General features: G+C 36.1%; 2 protein-coding genes across 3 annotated transcripts; one reads left to right on the forward strand and one right to left on the reverse strand.

The window, feature by feature from the left end:
- Positions 1-212: 212 nt before the first annotated feature.
- LOC113712672 (ubiquitin-fold modifier-conjugating enzyme 1-like) lies at positions 213-4,480 on the forward strand. Of its 2 annotated transcripts, none has more exons than XM_072067586.1 (4): positions 213-612; positions 2,299-2,673; positions 2,765-2,826; positions 4,184-4,480. In XM_072067586.1, exons 2-4 carry the CDS (start codon positions 2,341-2,343, stop codon positions 4,311-4,313), a joined length of 525 nt encoding a protein of 174 aa, XP_071923687.1. In that variant the 5' UTR covers positions 213-612; positions 2,299-2,340; the 3' UTR covers positions 4,314-4,480. The 2 variants fall into 2 exon arrangements, with proteins under 2 accessions (XP_071923687.1, XP_027091972.1); XM_027236171.2 differs by having other exon boundaries at positions 215-612; positions 2,292-2,673.
- A 2,150-nt stretch (positions 4,481-6,630) lies between these two features.
- LOC113712864 (phosphoenolpyruvate carboxykinase (ATP) 1) lies at positions 6,631-13,916 on the reverse strand. Its single transcript, XM_027236466.2, has 13 exons — positions 13,779-13,916; positions 13,332-13,626; positions 12,774-12,952; positions 11,371-11,524; positions 11,181-11,265; positions 9,159-9,259; positions 8,630-8,928; positions 8,299-8,472; positions 8,133-8,198; positions 7,785-7,963; positions 7,468-7,637; positions 7,177-7,345; positions 6,631-7,077 (listed from the first exon to the last, which is right to left on the reverse strand). Exons 2-13 carry the CDS (start codon positions 13,616-13,618, stop codon positions 6,934-6,936), a joined length of 2,007 nt encoding a protein of 668 aa, XP_027092267.1. The 5' UTR covers positions 13,619-13,626; positions 13,779-13,916; the 3' UTR covers positions 6,631-6,933.
- Positions 13,917-20,732: the final 6,816 nt, after the last annotated feature.

Here is a 20,732-nt window from a genome sequence, read left to right on the forward strand (position 1 = left end):
GAGTAGCTCGACGAGCCAGAGTTAATTAAATAAAATATTTATAATTTAAATAATATATATTTATTATAATTATAAAATGACCATTATGGGTATAGGTTATATGAAATTTACAATATTACCTTCTTTATAATAAAATCCTATAATGGCAAAAAAGTAATAACATAATTGTAAAAAACACTAAAAAAAAAAAATGTCTAAAAAAAAGGAAGAAAAGACTTTCTTCCTTCTCTGTGCCGACTGTGCGACTTTCTTCTCTGCTCGAAGAAAGCCTAGCAAAAAAATTCACTTTACCAGCCGGCAGCCGACTCTGACTGATTTAGATCTACACCCTCACTCCGTTCGTCGCCGACGCCGTTGCTCGCCGCATCTGTGAGACTCCATCGCCATCGCCATCGCCATCGCCATCGCCATCGCCTTAACAAGTCCCAAGTCCCAAGTCCCAAATCGAAGCTGCTCTCTGCCTCTCCGGCCTCCGCCAGTCCGCCGCGCTGTACGTCTCCTGTCGGCTGTGTCCTGCCGTGCTGGTTCATCGCTGCCGAGTGTCGAAGACGAAGCACCAAGATCTCACTGGTTCATCGCTGGTTCATCACTGCTCATCTCTGGAGCACTTAGGTAAGTGCTCCTCTGTTTTTGGCTCTGTGTCTCTGGCATTAAAATGGGCCAAGATCGACTAGGAAACTTGTTATCCTGAATTGATAAGGGGACGAAATCTGAGCTTCCAAATGCAAACTCTAACTGTTGTAGTAGTTTAGATTAGGTGTGATATAACATAAGCTTTGTATTTTATACACAAGAAGCTCTCTCCAGTTGTGCAGCCTTTAAAAGTTAAGGCCTTGGGGTTGAGGCTATGTATAGACATTTGTAATCTTGTAGAAAGTGGGGTTGAGGCTATGTGTTGGTGTTCCACTTCGGGTGTTTTGTTTACGGAGTCTTGAAGGTCTTAACTTGCTTGTTTGATGCTAGAGTTTGCACCCTTGCGACTTCTGAAAGATTTACATTTCTGGGACCACACATGTATTAGCTTTAAGTACAATGTGATTTCTGTGCTATTTAGTCAATTTTTATAATTTCATGGCTGAAAGGAATAAATTTGCTTATTTTATGTGTTCCTGGGTAGTTAAAACCTTTATTTGAAGTTTTTGTAGTAGAAGCTACATTCCATCAGATAGTTGTTAGTGTTGTTTGAGGATTTTGCTCTAGTATCTGCTGCATTTTCCTTTTTTGCCTGCCGTTTGTATAAACTTAATGACTATTGTCTAGTTTTGTTGCATTAGTTCGTGCCTGCATTAATTTTTTTGCTCAGAAATATTAATTGTTAGATTTGTGTCGTTTTCTTGTGATTCTAGTTTGGAACTTGTTCTTTTCATTTTCTTGTTATTCAAGTTATATTCCATCAGAGAGAGAGGTGTAGCTGTATTTGAGCATTCATTTTTGCATGTTGAAAATAAGATCTTGAGTGCTGTTGATTGCTATTTTTAATTTTACTTTTATTACAAATGGATTTAGATCTGCTTTGTACGTAGATGATTATACTTGTGTTTATGCATGTAGCTGTGCCAAAGTTTATCGGTCTTCATACATGCCCTTATGACCTCCTCAGTTGAGCACATGCGCATGCCTTTCTCTCTCTTTAGATTCAACTCCTGGATACTGAGTTGACTGGTTGCATCTCTACACTATTGCTGTCATCTCCTATTATGATTCTTTTAAGGAAATATGGTTTTACCGACATTAATCCCAGGGTTCCATTGTTGGGCAGGACTTAACAACTTATTATGGTCCTATGCTATGAGGCATTTGTCGTGGTAGAAGAGTTCCTTTTCTTCCCTTGTTTACCCGCGTATAGAAGTATAAAGCTGTTTACAGTCACCTTTGATCTGGTTTTTTGGTCAAATCGAGTCAAAAAGCTTGATAAGACTCGACTTGATAAGGCTCGATTAAAGATCGAGCCTTATCGAGTCGAGTCTCGAGCCTAAGGAAATTCTTCGAGTCGATCTTCGAGTATCGATTTTCGGGCTCGATCGAGCTCGAGTCGAGCTCGAGCCTCTGTGTGTATGAGTCGAGTCGAGCTCGAGTATAGCGATACTCGAGCTCGACTCGACTCGATTACATCCCACTCATCGGCGATCAACAACATACTAGTTGCTAAGTAAATTCTTTTCTCCTCTTCCTTTTCTCTCATATTAAACTTGCCCAAAAAGATAAAAATTCCCCGCTCCCCCAAAAGAAGAGGCGATTCATTGCTTATAATTAACGCTAATTACTATATAAACTCGGAATTCTCTTGCAAGGCTGTAGGGTTTATCGCATTTGGGGAGAATCGTCCCTTCAATCAAAATCATGGAGGAGTGGGATCAGACGACGAAATCAACGCTAACCCAGATCCCATTACTGACCACAAAAGCGGGTCCACGCGACGGGGCGGCGTGGACGCAGCGGCTGAAGGAGGAGTACAAGGCGTTGATAGCTTATACCTCGATGAATAAGTCCAATGATAACGATTGGTTTCGGATCTCCGCTGCCAACCCGGAAGGGACCCGGTGGACCGGCAAGTGTTGGTACGTTCACAACCTCCTCAAGTATGAATTCGACCTCCAGTTCGATATCCCGGTAACTTATCCAGCTACAGCTCCCGAACTTGAGCTGCCTCAATTGGATGGCAAAACTCACAAGGTAATTGGACCGAGTTTTTAAAGTAAAGTTCTGATTTTTTAAAATTAATTTGATTGGTTTTGATGATTTTTCTCTTTTTTAATTTATGAAGATGTATAGAGGTGGGAAGATTTGCTTGACAGTGCATTTCAAACCGCTATGGGCAAAGAATTGGTACGTCTTTCGTTTTTATTGGTTTTGATTTGAATGTTTATATCAATTTTCGTTGTTTCATTAGTGAAGTTTGGTCCAATTTTTTTTTTTTTTAAATTTTGGGTAATTTATGGAATTTGTCTGCTGCATTTGTATTTTTTGGGGAGTTAAATATTAGAAAAATGGTTTCTCAGGAAGTTGACTAGTGGTTTTGATTGATTACAGATGTGATTGTGTTAATTTTGGATTGTATATATGTGTTTTTCTTGTGCTTTCTATGAGGGTAATTAGGATAGACGTTGGTTCTAAGGAATTGAAGTAGTATGCTGTATGGTTACTGGAGATAAAATGGCAAACTGTGGTTTTGCAGGGAGTTGTTTGGTAGGTCGGATTAGCAGTGTAGCAGTGCTGATTTTGGGTTATATTTGCTGGTTCTCTGAAAAAATCTTTGGTATCCATGGATAGTGTCCAATGTCAAAAAACCAGTTAGAAATCAATAAGCTTTCCAGTTCTTTTGCTTTAACTTCTGACCATTTACAGCTATTCTCACTCCATGAAGTATGGGCCCACAAAGGTCTGGAGTGACAGTGGTCTCGGTAATCTACTATTCTAGTTGTTGGAATTTAGGGGCAAATCCTGAAGAAGGCGAGAGCTAGCTTAGGGGGCCCCCTCCTAAAGTCATGAGAGTTGGTCAGAAAAGCGTGCTCATAGACTATATTGAGGAGTAAGTAAAGGGCTTCCATGACAATCAGATCCTTCTTATCTGGCATGGCTCGGGTTTGCTTTGATGATGGGTAGGCTTCTTGTGCTTTGGCTTGGGCTGTGGGCTTGGGTTAAGGGATGGACTCTGGAGGAGGTGATAAGCTGGATAGTGGATTCCAGATTATTGAGGAGGGAAGAATAAGGGTACTGACTCGCCTGGTGACTAAAATGGAGGTTAAAACAGCAGTTTTTAGCATGGTTGACTTTGTAAGGTAGTAAGCATGAGAAATGTGGTTCCTTGTGAAGTAAACAAGTGCATTGTTTCATTATTAATGCAAAGTTATTGATTATATTTGCATATGTTGGGTAAGATGACTGCAGGGAGAAATACGTAAAGCTTTAGATATGCCGTAGTGTGATTATCCTTGCTTCATTCATGTATGATGCTGCAATGAAGGTAGTGGGAGAGTCCCACTCTTTTTGAGTGTTGTTGGCAACTTTTAAAATCTGAATTTAGGTTTTTAATCTTAATTTAATTGTGCTTTCATAGATGATGTCACCATAGGTCTTTTTGTTTTTGTATTTTCTCCTCCCCTTTCTTGGTATGGTATTTTTTTGTGATTTTAGTGGATTTGATCAAGTTACACTTGTTCTTACACGTGTGATGTTCTTGCAGTCCTAGGTTCGGAATAGCTCATGCACTGTGTTTGGGCCTTGCACCATGGCTTGCAGCAGAGATTCCTATACTTGTGGATTCCAGCATGATTAAACACAAAGATGATGCAGCCTCTTCCAGTGAGGTTTAATTACTTAAAATTGTATCCTAGATGAGATAGACTCGCTATACAAGTTTTGGAGCTCTCAGCTTGGCCTAATAAAATAAATGCCAAGCTGTATTGAGATTGTTGATGAGGAGTCCTTGGAGATGTACAAGTCAATCATATATGCTAACAGACTGGTTTCAGAGGCTTCATCTGTGTTTTTTTTTTTTAAATATATTTTTGGTAACATCAATCGTTGTTCTCTTTTTGAAGTTTCTTTAACTTACTTTTACATTTTCATTCACTAGGGGGGGGAGGGTTGGGTTGGGTGGTACGGGGGGAGGGAATATAAGTAAGAGGTCTCGGGTTCGAATCCTCCCACTTACACTTAAAAAAAAAAACATTTTCATTCACTAAGCATTTCCTGCAAATTTGTGATGTTCGAATAGTTGTTTGTAAACTGCGGAATGTATTTCATCTTTCTGTGCTATGGTGATCAAATTATTTGGGTGAGCTATCAAGGTAATTACTAGAAACTACAATCAGGAATTTTTTCTCTAGGGGTACTACTGTTTAAGGAGTTAAGGGAGGAAAGGATCGACAGAACAGCTAGAGTCAGGTCGTATTTTATTGATATTTATCATTATGAATATGAAGACAGCTTCTTGTGATATCTGCTGATTACCAGTAAAGCTGTGATCTGTTTGATATAAATGCTAAAAGTTATTGTTAAGTTCCTTTTATTAGCTAACTTAATCCTCTCTGTTTCCTAGCTTTGTGAACCTAAAGCTGAACCTCCCCTAGTCTAGCTGAATGCTTTAGTGCCATTAACTTTGTGTCCGCAACTAGTCTTAGCTGTTTGATCTTAATTGAGCAAGTCTTTTCTTTTAGATTTGTCTTACAGTCATTGAGAGTGGAACCCTTTTAAGAGTTGAATATTTTAGTTTACCTGCACTATTAAAGCCGTTGAAGGGATTCCTGTCAGGCCTTTGACGAAACTAGCAAAGAATATGTTGATTGCATGGCTGCATGCTATGCCCTAATCAACAATTTAAAAGGGTAGACAATCAGCCAAAAAGTTGATTTTATTAACAGAGTATGTTTCCTGCCGATGCTTCTAATTTAAGCCTGATAAGATCACTTGATATTTGTGTCAAGTGGTGGTAAAAGTGTTGCCGAACTGATACTTTGCATACAACAATGATGCTGGTTATTCTAGATTACCGGATTAGGAATTTTCGTTTCTAGATTGACTCAGTAAAAGGGATTGTAAGTAGGAGGTCTTGAAACCTATCACTTACTGAAGGGATTGTAAGTAAGAGGTTTTGAAACCTATCACTTAAAAAAAAAAAAAAAAAAGGAAGTTTTCTGTGGCTGAAACCATCTTTTCCTGAGCACGTTTCAATGTGAAAAGAGCAGGTTTAATGTACAATTCCTAGCAAATTGGTAGAAGTTCAACCTCTCAACTCATGAGTCCTTTGTCATGTTAATATACGTCGCAGTTGCTGCCTCCTCTGCCATGCGCAGCAGGTTGCTGCGTTCAATTTGAGTATTTGTTTGTGATGTCCAGTGCTCCCACCACCGTTTGAATTGCCATTTTTAGGAGTTTTCCATTGCTGATCAGCTTTTCACATTATACTAGTAGTATTTTAGCTGTCCTTAAAGATTCTTTTGACGGGATCAATTTCTCCAGCTTATTATAGGTTGAGGGGGGATAATTAATATAGGCCAGGGAAGATTTTGATACGTAATCTTTGTTCGTCTGCTTGATAGGTACTATGAATTGATTGGGTAAGAACAGTAACGATGAGTTCGCTAAATTACAGGCCACGAAATATCGGTCGCTTCAAATAAGTTCCTGTTGAACATTTGAAGATCTTTAATTGAGATTGTGCTGAGTTCAGTGTTCACTGTCGTGAACTTAACGATTAATTAGTTAAATTTAAACTGGGATTTTTTTTTTATAATTCTTTTAGTTATTTTTTAGTGGAAGTGACACCGCAAATTCAAAGATTTTGCCACTTTGCGCGAAGTGCCAACACCAGCACAGATTAATTATGACTTTTTTTTTTTTTTTGTTTCGAAAAAATATATACATAACTTGGGCAGTGGTTTGCAACTCTATGAATAGACGCCATTGGCATCTATTCATAGTTAATTTCAATGGGGTTTTGGAATGATGCAGGGAAAGACATGTTTCGTGTGTTGTCTTTGCGAATCCAAGGATACTTGGCTCAAGGGCCTGCAAGTGCAAAGCCAAGTTCCTTTTGTTCATGGCGAATCCAAGGATATTTGGCTCAAGGGCCTGCAAGTGCAAAGCCAAGTTCCTTTTGTTCATGGCTTCACAGCTCCGGAGAGTCTATTCTCAAGAAAACTTGAGGGCATTCAAGCCCTTGTAATCTTGTTTAATGGAGTAAAATTTTTCGTCATCATCAATATATGGATGAATTACATCACAGAACAAGCTGATAATGTTTCGAGTTTGAAGCGGCCTCGGTTGCAGCTTGATAGATTCACTGGCAGGAATAAAAGCAGGATGGTTGGTAATGACGCGGAGTTCTCTAATCAGTTACACAGATATATGATATATAATCACCGAAACAGACCGTCCTAAACAGAATGCTCTATTATTCCACCAACCATCGAGCACGGCAGTTTTTCCAAATTAGAAATTTGGACCAGCTGCAACAATCTCCTCCATCAGCTTGTTGTCCGCTCCGATCTTGTAGTTTGTGAATACCTCGAAATTTTTCTTGAACAGGCCGCCCAATTTCAGGAGAGTATCCTTGTAGGCCTTCTTGTCAGACCACTACAATTCAACAAAGAAAAAGGTTAATAAAACTAGTACTTGCAGCAGGGAAGTGATCAAGTACTGGAGGGGAAAATGTCAAATTTACGTCAAACTTACTGTGTTCTCAGGATTTAGGATTTCTGAAGGGACCCCTTCAATTTCAGTAGGGATCTCCAACCCAAACACCTCCGCCGTGGTGTAATTTGCTTTCAAAAGGGTCCCAGAGTGTATGGCATCAATTATTTTTCTGGTATAGGCTAATTTTATACGACTCCCGGATCCATAGCTGCAGATAGAGAGAAGGTTTTCCAATCATCAGATTTGCTGATCTATAGTCACTCGTGTAGCTGATATGTATACATCACTCATGAAGCTGAGATTTATATGTTAGGGGCTGCATGGTTTTACCTTCCACCTGACCAGCCAGTGTTTACAAGCCATCCAGTTGCTCCATGCTTTTTCATTTTCTCAGCCAACATTGCCGCATACTTGGTTGGGTGAAGCATTATAAATGCTGCACCAAAGCATGCCGAAAATGTTGCAGTAGGCTCCTTTATACCATCCTCTGTTCCTGCTACCTGTTCGGTAATTGCACAGGAGATAAATCAGGACTTTTATCATCTAAAGAGGATGCTCAGACTGTCCTGCCTTAAATGTTGCAATAATTTTATCTAGCTGTAAGAGACTTCAATAAGAAAGAGTTCGTAGCTTCAGTGAATACACACCAGAGCTGTGTAGCCACTGATAAAATGGTACATGGTCTGGGCTAAGTTCAATTTGCTGACAGGGGGGAGTACACCAAAGGCATCGCAGGCCAGAAGGATGACATTCTTGGGATGAGGGCCAACACAGGGTATCTTTGCGTTGGGGATGTATTCTATTGGATAAGCTGCCCGAGTGTTTTCTGCAGTCACAGTAGTTGCAAGGTTAGAACTTGGAATCAAATCCAATTTTTTTTTTCATCAAATTCAAATACAATTAAATGGAGTTGTTTTCGGTTAATAAGGTTATTTTCCACTAGATAGATTGAAGGTTATGCAACTTATTCTCAGCTTGAGGTACTCTTTTGTCACCTGTAACAGATTTATCTGTGTAATCCACCTCTCGATAGTGCTCATCAAAAACAACATTTTCCAGCACTGCAAAGCATTCAAAGGAAACAGAAAGAGAGTCTTAATATTTCCTGCATGATGACTTGGAAAGACAAAAGATTCGTTACTGTGAGACTGAGATAAATACCAGTGCCAAACTTTATGGCATTCCAGATATCAGGCTCCTTTTCCCTCGACAAGTCAATGCACTTGGCATAGCAACCACCCTCAATATTTGACACGCCATTCTCGCTCCAGCAATGCTCATCATCTCCAATCAAGTATCTATTGTGGTCCGTAGACAATGTTGTCTTTCCAGTACCTGATGCATGCAACAGATGAGAGAAAGCAAATAGCGTTAGGGCAGATAAAAAGAATCTGAGACTAGAAGAAGACGCGAAGACAAAGATCAAGAGCAGCATATATCAAAGGACACATGGTGGCTCCCTGCAAGAAGTCATCATCCCCATTCGTTATACCTGACAATCCAAAGAAAAGGGCAACATCTCCGCCTTTTCCGATATTGCAGCCAGAGTGTAGGGAGAGGATCCCGCGCTTAGGCATGAGATAGTGCATTAAGCTGAATAAACCTTTCTTCATTTCCCCAGCATATTGAGTGCCGAGGATGACCATTTCCCTCCTATCAAGATTCATGTCTATGCTAGTGGAGGAAGTCATATAGTGTGTGTAACGGTTACATGGGAATTGCCCGGCATTGTATATCGTGAAGTCCGGAGTACCAAAGTTCTCCAGCTCTTCAGGAGTGGGTCGGATGCACCTGCCACCCACCCAGGTAAATTTATGTACTAAGCTTATTATTCACTTTCTGCGGCTCCACATATTTCCTCAATTCAATTAAATCTTTTGCAAAACAAGACCTTTCTCTTTCACCAAAAATGCTTTCTTTCCAGTTGTTATACACACATATCACAGTGCATTGTAATAATCATCCTGACAAACTTGAATGCAGTAGAACAAAATGTTCAGTGTTCTGGAATGGTAACTTACATATTGTGCATGAACAATGAGTGGTAGGCTCTGGCAGAAACAATCCTAACTTTGATGCGGTGGTTAGGATCCCAATTGAGAAATTGATCATTCACATAAACCTGAAAAGCATATGTAGGATATTATCAAGTGTTTTATGTAAACCATCACGAAAACACACTGTATGGCAAAGTTGCGTTATACATATGGACATCACCATAGAACAAATCCTGCAGAAGATGCAATTATGGTTCTTGTGAAGACAAACATCAGCAGCACACGAATCTTATTGCAAATGCAGAGGGTATCATTAAAACAGTGAATTGATAGCCAAAGCTCGGGTTTTGTTAGATACTTTCTTTAGCCATCATTGCTGAAAAATTACCCAAAAATAACAACCTGCTTGCTAGGACGTGATTGAAATTACAAGCCGATTCAGTTCATATTTCAGTTTCGCATCATTGGACACTTGATGCTATTATGGCATAAATTATTAGGGGTTGTACCCAGAAGGCCAAGTTTTTCTCATTTACTAAATGATTAGGTCTTAAATTTTCTGCTTCTTATACTATTTAATCAACAAAAACAGGAAAAAAAAAAAAGGTGATTTGTGTGAAGATATCTGTTAACATTTACCAACACTCAAGATATCCTCCCAAAAGTATGAGCCAAATAATGTATCAAAGGTACATTAGTGGATGGTTTTGTATATAGAATTTTAGACCAGTAGTATCCTCCTACATGACTAATCATTGGGATCTTGTAGATATCGTGTCGCTATTCTGGGGACCCAGAAATTACGTCTCTCACGCACTACCAATTGTATAATATGTGGCATACACAGTTAAAGGTCACACCCAACCCAATCTGCATAACTAAGACGTCTGTAGCTCTGCATAGCAGGGCATGCCTATCCAGAGTATGCCAACAGACCAATCCAACATGACAAAGATGGTTAGGCCATGTCACCAAAACTAAGAATCACCCAACTCCAAATAGAACAGTCATCGTTAGAGGTGGCAAAATGGACGGGATGGGCGGGATTTGCTTGGATTTAAGATGAAACCGAGTTATATGGGTTTGGGCCAACCTTACCCATATATGTTTTTGGGACTAACTTGGGCGGGATCACTTTGGGATGGGTTTAGATTGATCCCGCCCAATACCCAAATCTATTTTCTACATATTTTTTTCCTTTAATTTATTTTTTATTTTTATATAATTTTAATATTTTTGATTTATTAAATTTCTTTTAGTTTTATTAAATAAACATGCAAGTGCTTTATACTCACAATTATCACCAAAAATTGGATTAACAAATAAAGAAAAAGATAGATATACAATCATGACTATAAAAATTGTTAAAGATAATTTTTGAATCTAAGACTCCGTTTGGATTGGCTATTTTTTCAAAAAATAAGTTTTTCAAATACAATGTTACAGTAATATACAATAACTCAAAAAACATCTCATCCATATTAGTATATCAAATATTTCAAAAAAATTTTATAGTAAAAATTTTTCATATACACTACTACAATAGAATATTTCAAAAACACCCCCCAAAAATAGTTAATCCAAACAGAGCCCTTGCTATTTGAGCCCAATGGGTACCCAAGCATTTTCCAAAATTTCCCATCAATTAATGGGTACAATTGGGATTTGTCCCATTTTAAACCCAATATCAAATTCCAATACCCATCCCGCCCAAAATCTCAATGGGCATGGGTAACCCATTGGGACTTGGGACAAATTGCCACCTCTAGTCATCGTCAATTTACTGGCCAATTGTGCAAATAGGAAGGTCCCATTTAGATTGCTATTTTCTGGGGTTGTGTAGAAAAAAGTACTGTAACGATTTAATTTATATAAAAAAAAAAGTGATTGAAAAAGTAGTGTGATAAAGTCATTAATCTCATATTATAATAGGGTACTATTGCAAAAAAAAAAAAAAAAAAAAAGGAGGTTAGGGACAAAGTAGGAAGCTTCATGGTGTCATATTAGAGGTTTGTTTAAGGATGGTTAAAGTGCTAAAGTATTTACCTTCTCCAAGGAGCACAAATAATCCACGGCTCTTTCTCTATTGACCAAGAAAGTGTGCTCGTCCATTTCAATATTAGGTGAGCCCCTATTTGGAATAATTGTGACGCCATTCCAAAAAGTTGACATTAATTAGAGTCCGCTAATTAATTTTTTTTAAAAAAAAAGGGATAAGAAGATACTTAGCACTTACTTTCCCCACCAAAGCTCATCCTCAGTTGTTTCATCTTTCACAACGCGCTTATCTCTTGGAGATCGACCCGTTTTTGCTCCCGAAAGCGTGGCCAACGCGCCGCTCGATGTTATGAAAGATCCCTTCTCATACTTTATGGCTTGCTCATACAGCTCTGCATTAAGGAAATTTCAAAAAAATTAAACTAAGTACCACAGACTAATTTTGGAGACTGACGATTGGGATGAAAAGGATGTCAGAGACAATAAATCTAGTTTTGTAGACTATGTGAGTCAAATTTTGTTACATTTTCGATTCTTAAATTGGTGAGATGGTTTGACAAAATTTGAGTCACGTGATCTACATAGACCAGGTCTAACCTTATGTTTCACATTCTTAACTTAGAAATGCTTTTCCAATATTCTTTAAAATATTAATTAAGTTAGAAAAAATATATCAACGATCTAAAATCTCAATCTCAACCATAAGATAAGAATAAGATACCAAATTGATCCATTTATCCCAAAACGTGATTTTAATTAAAAACATTTAAGTAAACAAACGCTTCCAGCTGTCACAAGTCAGGACAAAGATCAACATATTTTACATGTCCATAATATAATAGTAATTAGTACAATTTTTTTTTTTTTTATACTACAACTCCTTCATACTTATCTCACACAAAATAGACTTTTGGCAATATCCATTTGACCCCTAAAAGATATTCAACCCACTAATTATATATTTTGATGGAACTCAATAAAAACAGCTTACTCCACATTCAAGAAAGCAAAATGAAAAAAAAAAACCTTCGTGTCACGTTAGGCCCACAAATGTGTACTACTATACTAGCATTAAATTTCCACCACAAACCGGCAGTACAATTAATGTCCGCTACGTTTCTATTCTATCAGCATTTTAAATTTTGGATATGATTTGCACCATGACAGAGCAATACAAATACAAAAGATATGGTAGTTAAGAACGGGAAATTCTAACATCACTATTAGATATTAGATAATATCATATTCATGATCGTAATCCAATAATTTTTTACCATATTATTAAATAGTTTAAATTTTTAAAATTATCTGAATGCTAAATATTTTTTTATACAGTTATTTAAAATTATCTAAAGGCTGATATCTTATCTTTTTTTTTTAATATATACAATTATTTAATACGTAACGATATGATATATCCAAAAGTATCGTAGAACTCCTTATCGAGAACATAACTGGAAACTTATTCCATGATTTTAAAGGGTCCAAATTAATTAGAATTCTTACCTAATTGCACTGCTACATTTTTTTGACTTTTCTTCTTTTTTTTTTTAAATTTTTTCCTAATACTACGGCTGTTTTTTGAAGAATTCAAACTCTTGGATGTGTGGAAAGGGGCAAGAGCCAGAGGCTGTATATTACCAGCAGGGGAGAGATTGTAGAGGATGTGAGTGAACTTGAGAGCACTGTCACTGACGGCGAAGGTGGGTGCGTAATGGTGGTGGGTCACATGTTCCACCCTCGGCGTCTCGCCGCTCCTGGCGGGGTCTCCCCTCACCACCTTCGGCCCTGTTTCTCTCGTCAAAGATGCCAATGATGCACTATTTCACCCAAAAGACAAAAAAAAAAAAAAAAAACAAAATGTTAGTTCACCATCAATCCTCTTGTTTTTGAATAGATCTTATAGAATTATTTATACAACGTTTTGGTAGTACTAGCTTAAAGTAATCCTTGGAAAGGTAACCTGGCTAAATTCTAGTAACATTTGTCACAAATTTCAAGAAATACTTTAATGAGTCAAAACTGCCCAAATTTTTTAAACAACGAAAAGGTAAGGAATGAAATGGATCGGGTGATTCGGAGGAAATATCGAAAAGTTTCAAAGTTTTGAACCTTCCCACTTACATAAAGAAAAAAAAAAAACGAAAAGGTAGGATTCTTGCTTTGCTAATGGGATTCTTGGAAAGTAAATATTTAGACCTGATTGACTGGAGCTGTTGCCTGTGGCGTTCTTCCTCAGAAAGGGTAGCGCCAAAGGCGCCCTGAGTGCCCGTGATGGGGGTAGTAGGGGCCGATTTCTTCCTCTGGAGCGAATGCAACTCGTCCAGGGTCTTAGCCTTGACTGGAGGAGCGCTATCATCGTGGCAGATCTCATCTTCTTCCTTCTTCTTCTCGGTGTGAATCTTTGGCAGCCCATGCCTGCCTCTGGCAATTGTTGGGCTAGTTGCAAAGCTGAATTCTCCGTTTTGGCTACCTTTGGAGGCCATCTTTTCACCTGAAATACAATCGACAAATCAGCTTTTATCCAGTAGTAATACTTCAAGTCTATTAACTTTACCAGCAAGAGTTACGCGTCAAAAAAAGGTGATCATGCATTAAGCATTTCATGGAAGGCTGGGGAAAAAAAAATTCAATAGCAATACCAACCAGAAAAGAAGATGGTAGATAACCAATTGAACTAGTGGTGAATCAAGAATAATGAAAAGGGTCGGAAGGGTTTAATCATCCGATGAAAGTTTACGAAAGGGGACAATTGACGATGGAAGGGTGTGAACGTAGGCAATTGCGCCCCGGAATTTATAGGTGTCACTGAACCTCCCCCAGGTAATGCCTACTGCTGGCATGGATCAAAAATTAACCATAGTTAAGTGCTAACTAAGGTTAGGATTGAAGATCAGATTTTCCTAAGGGAAAAAAAAAATAGTCAAAAATCAACTTGCCAGGAAAGTACAAAATTCAAATTAAATGCAAACAGCTAATGATGTCTTAGGAAACGGGTAAATTGAAAACCAGGTTTGCTTTCGCCTGACAGCGGTGAAAACCGCGTGAGGACGTAAAAAGTGACTGGTCCTTGATCATTGAGTCTTAACTTTAACACGTGGTAGTTATTATCCATTTAAGGCATTCCGTGTAATAGACGGTGTAATGCCTCGCTTGTTATCATTCAAGCAAACGGGATAAAGGATAAAATTCAGGACAGATGATTTGAAACGCCGTAATTAACATGACAAGAGGTTATAAATCTATACTTATTCCGTTAATGGATTGTAATCCATTATTGTGAATACCCTCAATAGTTAACATAGTATAAAGCTATAATAAATCTAGGCTTATCCTCTGTTAAGAAAATTTTGAGAATGGAAGTATTAAGTACTTCCTCCGTCTCACTTTGATAGTTCTGATTGTTTTTTCACACAGTTTAAGAAAAAGTAATTAACTTTATTGGAACAATCAATTTAGTTAAATATTTTTCTAAAATACTCTCACGTTAATTAGAGTATAACTTTATGGGAACTTGAATTGATGATAAAAAAAGAAATCAACTCTCATTAAATGGGATAGGTTTATAGTAACAATAACTTACATTAAATAAGGATATTTTAGGAAAATTAAAATACAATTACATTCTTCAATTAGAAACTGAACTACAATTTGGGATAGACGAAAAAAGAAAACAGGACTATCAAAGTGGGACGGATGGAGTAGTTAACATGGTGGTAAAGTTATAAATCTACGCTTATCCTTTGTTAAGAAAATTTTGAGAATGGAAGTATACAGTATTTAGCAATCTAAAAGATGACGAAAATGTGAAAACCACAAAGCTTCTCGTCTTGCACTTTATGCATATTCAAGCATAGAATTGTTATGCTATTATGGTTTGGATCAAGAATGCCTATTTTAGTGATTGTTGCGCCTAATCTGGTTTCGATCATTGATGTCTATTTTCACAATGTACAGCAAGGATAACATGAGCTGAAAATCCAAGTGTTGGTTACGTTCTACTGTTTAAGAGTAGAATTACAGCGGAAGTATTATTCTACTGTATAAGAGTTACATTCTACTGTTCAGCGTGTTTGGATTGCTAAATTATTTTTTATAATATTTCGTTTACATTATAAATATATTTTTTAATTTACTTTTTTATCTCACATATATCACATAACAAAACGTATTACAATAATTATTTTAAATAATGGATTTGTTTGTATTGTGAATTATTAGAGATATTTTTACTGTAGCACTTTTTGTGATATGATGTATGCGAGATAAAAAGATAATTGGAAAGATAAAAAGGTGCGTTGGAAATTGTAATGATGATGTAAGCAAATATATTTTGGCAAATAAACAACAATCCAAATATTTAAAATAATACTCTATCCAAAAACTCGTTGAAACATGAGGAAATAAGAGAGAAATTACTGCCTAGAGATATGCAGATGACATCTCCACACCTTTTTTTTTTTTATTTTTACGAATAACATGTATAATTTTATTAGTTTTTGAGAGATCTGCACTAATGACGGCAATCAAAAGCATCAAACACAGCAAATAAAAGAACTTTTTTTAATATATAAACGCATCAACTACCTTTTTTATAAAACAATTTAAATTAGTAAATGTGATGAAGAAGCAAATCTTTGACCCCCAGACCATTTGGCAAGACTGAGCGCGCCATGCATAATTCTATACTGCATGTCCGAGGCAACTTTAATTGCAATAAAGGAATTTTTTTTTTTGTCAGTAACGATACATTTGTATAACTTACTCTATCATAATCTAGGGGGAGGGGGAGACTAAGAAGACTGTTGTAGGGGCTAGTGAATATACAGACCCAACTAAACCAAGGGAATGCTATGACACAACCCTTAAATTTTTTTCGCTGCTGGTGAGGTTTGAACCCTCACCAACGCTGGTGGCCACTGAGCCATTGGCCCAGTGGTTAATCGTAATAAAGGATTGAAGTGGCCGTTTAGGCTTTAGGGAGAAAAGCTCAAGTAATTGATGCTTCCTTCCGATCCATGTAGGTGCAATGTGCAAAAAAGATGGACGTGTTTGTGATAGGAATTATTTATTAAAAAATAATTTATTTACGTCACAAATATATTTTTTTAACATATTTTTTTTTATTTTTTCAATCATTTTTTAGTTAGCATACATCACATCACATCACATCGCATTGAAAAAAATAGTACAATAATTATTTCAAATAATTTTCGATCGAAAACCCTTCTCACCGTTCATCTTGAGGGTAAAAATTACTCTTGGCATGACATTACATTTTTGGGGTTGAGCTGCTTTAGTCAATACAATACGTAAGTACAGCGACAAATGAAGACGGTACGTGTATATATATATATATATAGTGTGTATTCCTTGTCGAACTAGTCCTCTTAGGATTTGACAATTGCACGCTACAAAACGCTGGGTGCAATGTTTGTAAACTGCAGGACACGTCATGATCTGTTCAGTAATCCATTTGACATTCTAATTTTCAATCTGATATCGATCTGAAGAAGAAACTGAGCGGCTGCTTCGTCACCTCTGTGCAACATTGAGTATTTTAAGATGAAATCGTATTCTTTCTTCTTTTTTTTTTTTGGGGTAGGAAAAAGAAAGAAGATATTAAATTGTGGAACAAGTCAGAAGTCAACCCTCAATTTAGGCAATAAAATGTGGTAAATTCATACTTGGTGTTAGTTCTTTCGGAAAAAAAAAAAAAAGTTATCCACTGCTTGATGTGATACATTAGATTAGAGATGCATCCAATGTCTCATGTGCTGAATTTTTTTTTTGCCCTTTTCTAAATCTTTGGAGCCGAATAGGACTGCAAACGAATCGAGTCGCTCGCGAGCGGCTCGAGTCAAACTCGAGCTCGAGCTTGAGTTCGAGCTCAGAATATTAAGCTCGTTAGCTCGCGAGCCGGAGCTTGAGTATATATATTTTTTTTTATTTTTATTTTTATTTAATAATAAAATTACGTATATTATATTTATTTTTTATTTTTTATTTTCATAATAAAATTACGTATATATCCTTAATATTTTTATTATTTATTAAGAAAAAAATATTATTTTATTTATTTTTTAAAAAATAAAATAATTATTTTTTATTTTTTTTCGAGCTCGAGCTCGAAATTTGCCGGCTCGTCGAGCTCGAACTCGAGCTTGGTAAAATTTAGTCGAAACTCGGCTCGAGTAACTCAAAACTCGATTCGGATCGGCTCGTTTGCAACCCTAGAGCCGAAACAACTCAGGCAAGGGGTCATTGACATAAAATGGCAATTCTTTTGCAGCATTTGATATTTAAATCAATAATATGCCGTGTTTCTTAATAAATTTACAAAACTTCTTTCAAGAAAAAGAGATTTCCAAAACCAATTGACAGTAGAGTTTCTCATGATCGACTCTGGCCAAGTTTATGTGGTTCGATCCGCCTTGTTTGGATTGTGATTTTTTATAAAAAATTTTAAAAATAGCAATTTAAATGACATATAATTAAGCAATTCAAATTGGATATGATTAAGATCTGAACTTATAGACGTAGTATCTGTTTTCAAAAATAATTAATGTACTCTACTAGTACTTTCACTGTTCAATGACAATTTTTTTTTTTTTTTTATGTTTTGCTTCATTTAACAAAAATTTAGACCATTAAATTCAAAATTCTAGCCCAGCATGGGTGATTTGTGATCCGAAACCACCTAGACGTAATGTTAGCGCTGACCTATTGATATGGTGGAGCTATCCGACACACGCAATTCACAAATGGGTTGTGGGCGCGAGTCACCCTGGGTAGTCATGGTGCGACAGGCTAGCGACCCAATAAATAAGGAGTACAAATTTCTATGGGATAATTTCACAAACCTCCCTTGAGGTTTCATCAAATATCACCTAACTCCCCTAAACTTTTCAAAATCTCACTTAGTACCCTTGAAGTGATAATAGGGCCATATACTAATATCAAAGGTGATGAATTGTTAATAATACCCTCATATTTAAATTTTTTGAACTTGTTTTTCTTTCTCTAAATTTCTTACTTTTCTTTAACAATGTCTATACAAACATACATACATACATATATATGTATGTATAATTAAATTGCAAATGTTAATGAAATATAGGATTTAATCAATGAAATATTCAATGTATTTGGAGAAGAATAGCTGCAGGTTCTTTTTATTTTGTCCCTTTTTTGGTGTTTCGCAACTTACTTTATTTATTCCTATTCATGTAGAGTGCAAGAAAAATAAAGTAATTGAAACTCCAAATAGTTTTTCAAATTCTGACTTTTTCTTTAATAAAATTTTCATATTTCACACCCATCAAAAAAGTCTGTCTATTTTGAGTAAATTTTTTGTATGATATTGAAGTTAAATTTCATCTATTACTAAGTTTTTTTTTTTTTGCTCAAATGTATGATTTTACATGCTAATTACCTTCAACATTTTGAAGGGTTCTATTTATAGAAATGGTTTAAAAAATATTATTTGCTTTTATTATCTCTTCTCACTGTAGAAGTGACTGTTGGTTGTAACATAAAATCTTACCAATTTTCATCTCCTCACTTTTAAACTTGTTCCAATTTAGTACTTTTTTTCCTTGGTTTGTAAAATGTTCATTTTTTTATAACCTAAGGGTATTAAAGGCACTAAAATAATCTCTCTCCTCAAATATGATTTTTTTAATATTACTTTTGGTTAGAAGGGCTTCCAATGTTACCAAAATGTCAATTCAAGGGGTGCTAAGTGAGATTTTAAAAATTTCAAGGGAGCTAGATGATATTTCATAAAACCTCAGGGGAGGTTTATGAAATTATCCCAATTTCTATACATCATTTTCCTTTCCCCAAAATTGTGATGATCATAATTAGGATCACTATTTCCAAAAAGAAATGGTATGATCAATATCGCAACGATGTGTTTGTGTGTGTGTGTGTGTGTTTTTTTTTCATCATTCAGAAAATTTTGAAGATAATACTGCACATTTTTTAAAGATTATACTGTAAATTTTTTTTTTGTATATTTGATGGATGTGAGTTAAAAATATGATTAAAAATAAAAAAAAATTTGAAAGACATATTTATGATGCAAGCAAAAAAATTTCTAAATAATGAGATATCCAAATACAATCGATCTTTTACAGGAAAATTCATAAAGTGAAGAATTTACATAGATAGAACATGATGGTATTTGGAATTATCAAATGAAGAAAAAGTTGGAAAACTAACATGAGAAGGAATTTGCTAAGGGGTGCTCATTAGTACATTTGAATTATGTCTAACTTATCATATATGTACACATTAACGCTTATTGTCCTTTGCATTCATACACTTTTGAAATTCACGCCACTTTTCTAACAATAGGTATCTCTCAATCAATGTCCATTAGATATCTGTTAGCCAAAATAAAAACAATTACTCCCTCCGTCCCACTTTGATAGTCCTGTTTTCCTTTTTTGTCTGTCCCAAATTGCAGTCCACTTTCCAATTGAAGAATGTAGTTGTATTTTCATTTTCCTAAAATACCCTTATTCAATACAAGTTGTTGTTGCTATAAACCTACCCCATTTAATGAGAGTTGATTCTTTTTTTACCATCAATTCAAGTTCCCATAAAGTTGTACTCTATTTAATGTGAGGGTATTTTAGGAAAATAGCAATCTAAATTTATTTTTCCAACAAAGTTAACTACTTTTTCTTAAACTGTGTGAAAAAAGAAACAGGACTATCAAAGTGGGACGGAGGGAGTATTAATCAATACCGGCTCAATTCTGCATTTAAGATAGACTTTTGTTCAGTTAAGAAAACACATATTCTTAAGATTGTTTTTAACTTGTGTTAACTAAACATTTGTAGGCATGTCTTATATATAAGTAATCTCTCAAATGCGCCACACGCACAAATTTATAAGTCCCAGAAACTTTCTCCATTTAATTTCACCTTTTAGAAACCAACAATGCTAATTAGACGTTCAATACCTGTTTATTATCTTATTTATTTATTTTTTTATGGCCAAATTGTGGTGGTGCTAAAGCCTAAAAGTACTTGGGGCACGACACCCCTGTCACGAGAGGAGGGGTGAAAACGATTACAGGAAACAACAGTTGTTGAAGGTTCATAATCAAGATTTGATCCAAAAAAATTATAAATTATAAATTGTATTTTATATATCATTTTTCACATCATATATAAAATTTAAAAAATTTTACTTTATAATTACACATTATTAAAAGTAAATTATATCACGTACTTATAAAATTACGGATGATATATTTTGTATAAAATCGATCCGAACGGTTTTCTGACAAACCGTTTCGGCACTTGTCCTCCGTCACGCGGTTCTGCAAGAAAAGGACAGTGTATAATTTTTTGAAGGATAACGCAGAAAGATAGGATAACAGCGACGGCCCCGTGACGGTGGAGGAAGGGATGGAGCAAGAGACGCGTGCAACCGGATGACCTTTTATCGACCATCTTTTGATCTATTCCCCTTCTTCTTCGGGCACATCTTCCAATTTGCGACATACTTAATTTATTTCTTCCCTATCAACAGCTCAACTTTTTCATTTTAGATTTTCTTTTTCACTTGTGGGTTTGGTTGGTT

This window comes from Coffea arabica, chromosome 10e (assembly GCF_036785885.1).
Source record: "Coffea arabica cultivar ET-39 chromosome 10e, Coffea Arabica ET-39 HiFi, whole genome shotgun sequence".
Taxonomy (NCBI): domain Eukaryota; kingdom Viridiplantae; phylum Streptophyta; class Magnoliopsida; order Gentianales; family Rubiaceae; genus Coffea; species Coffea arabica.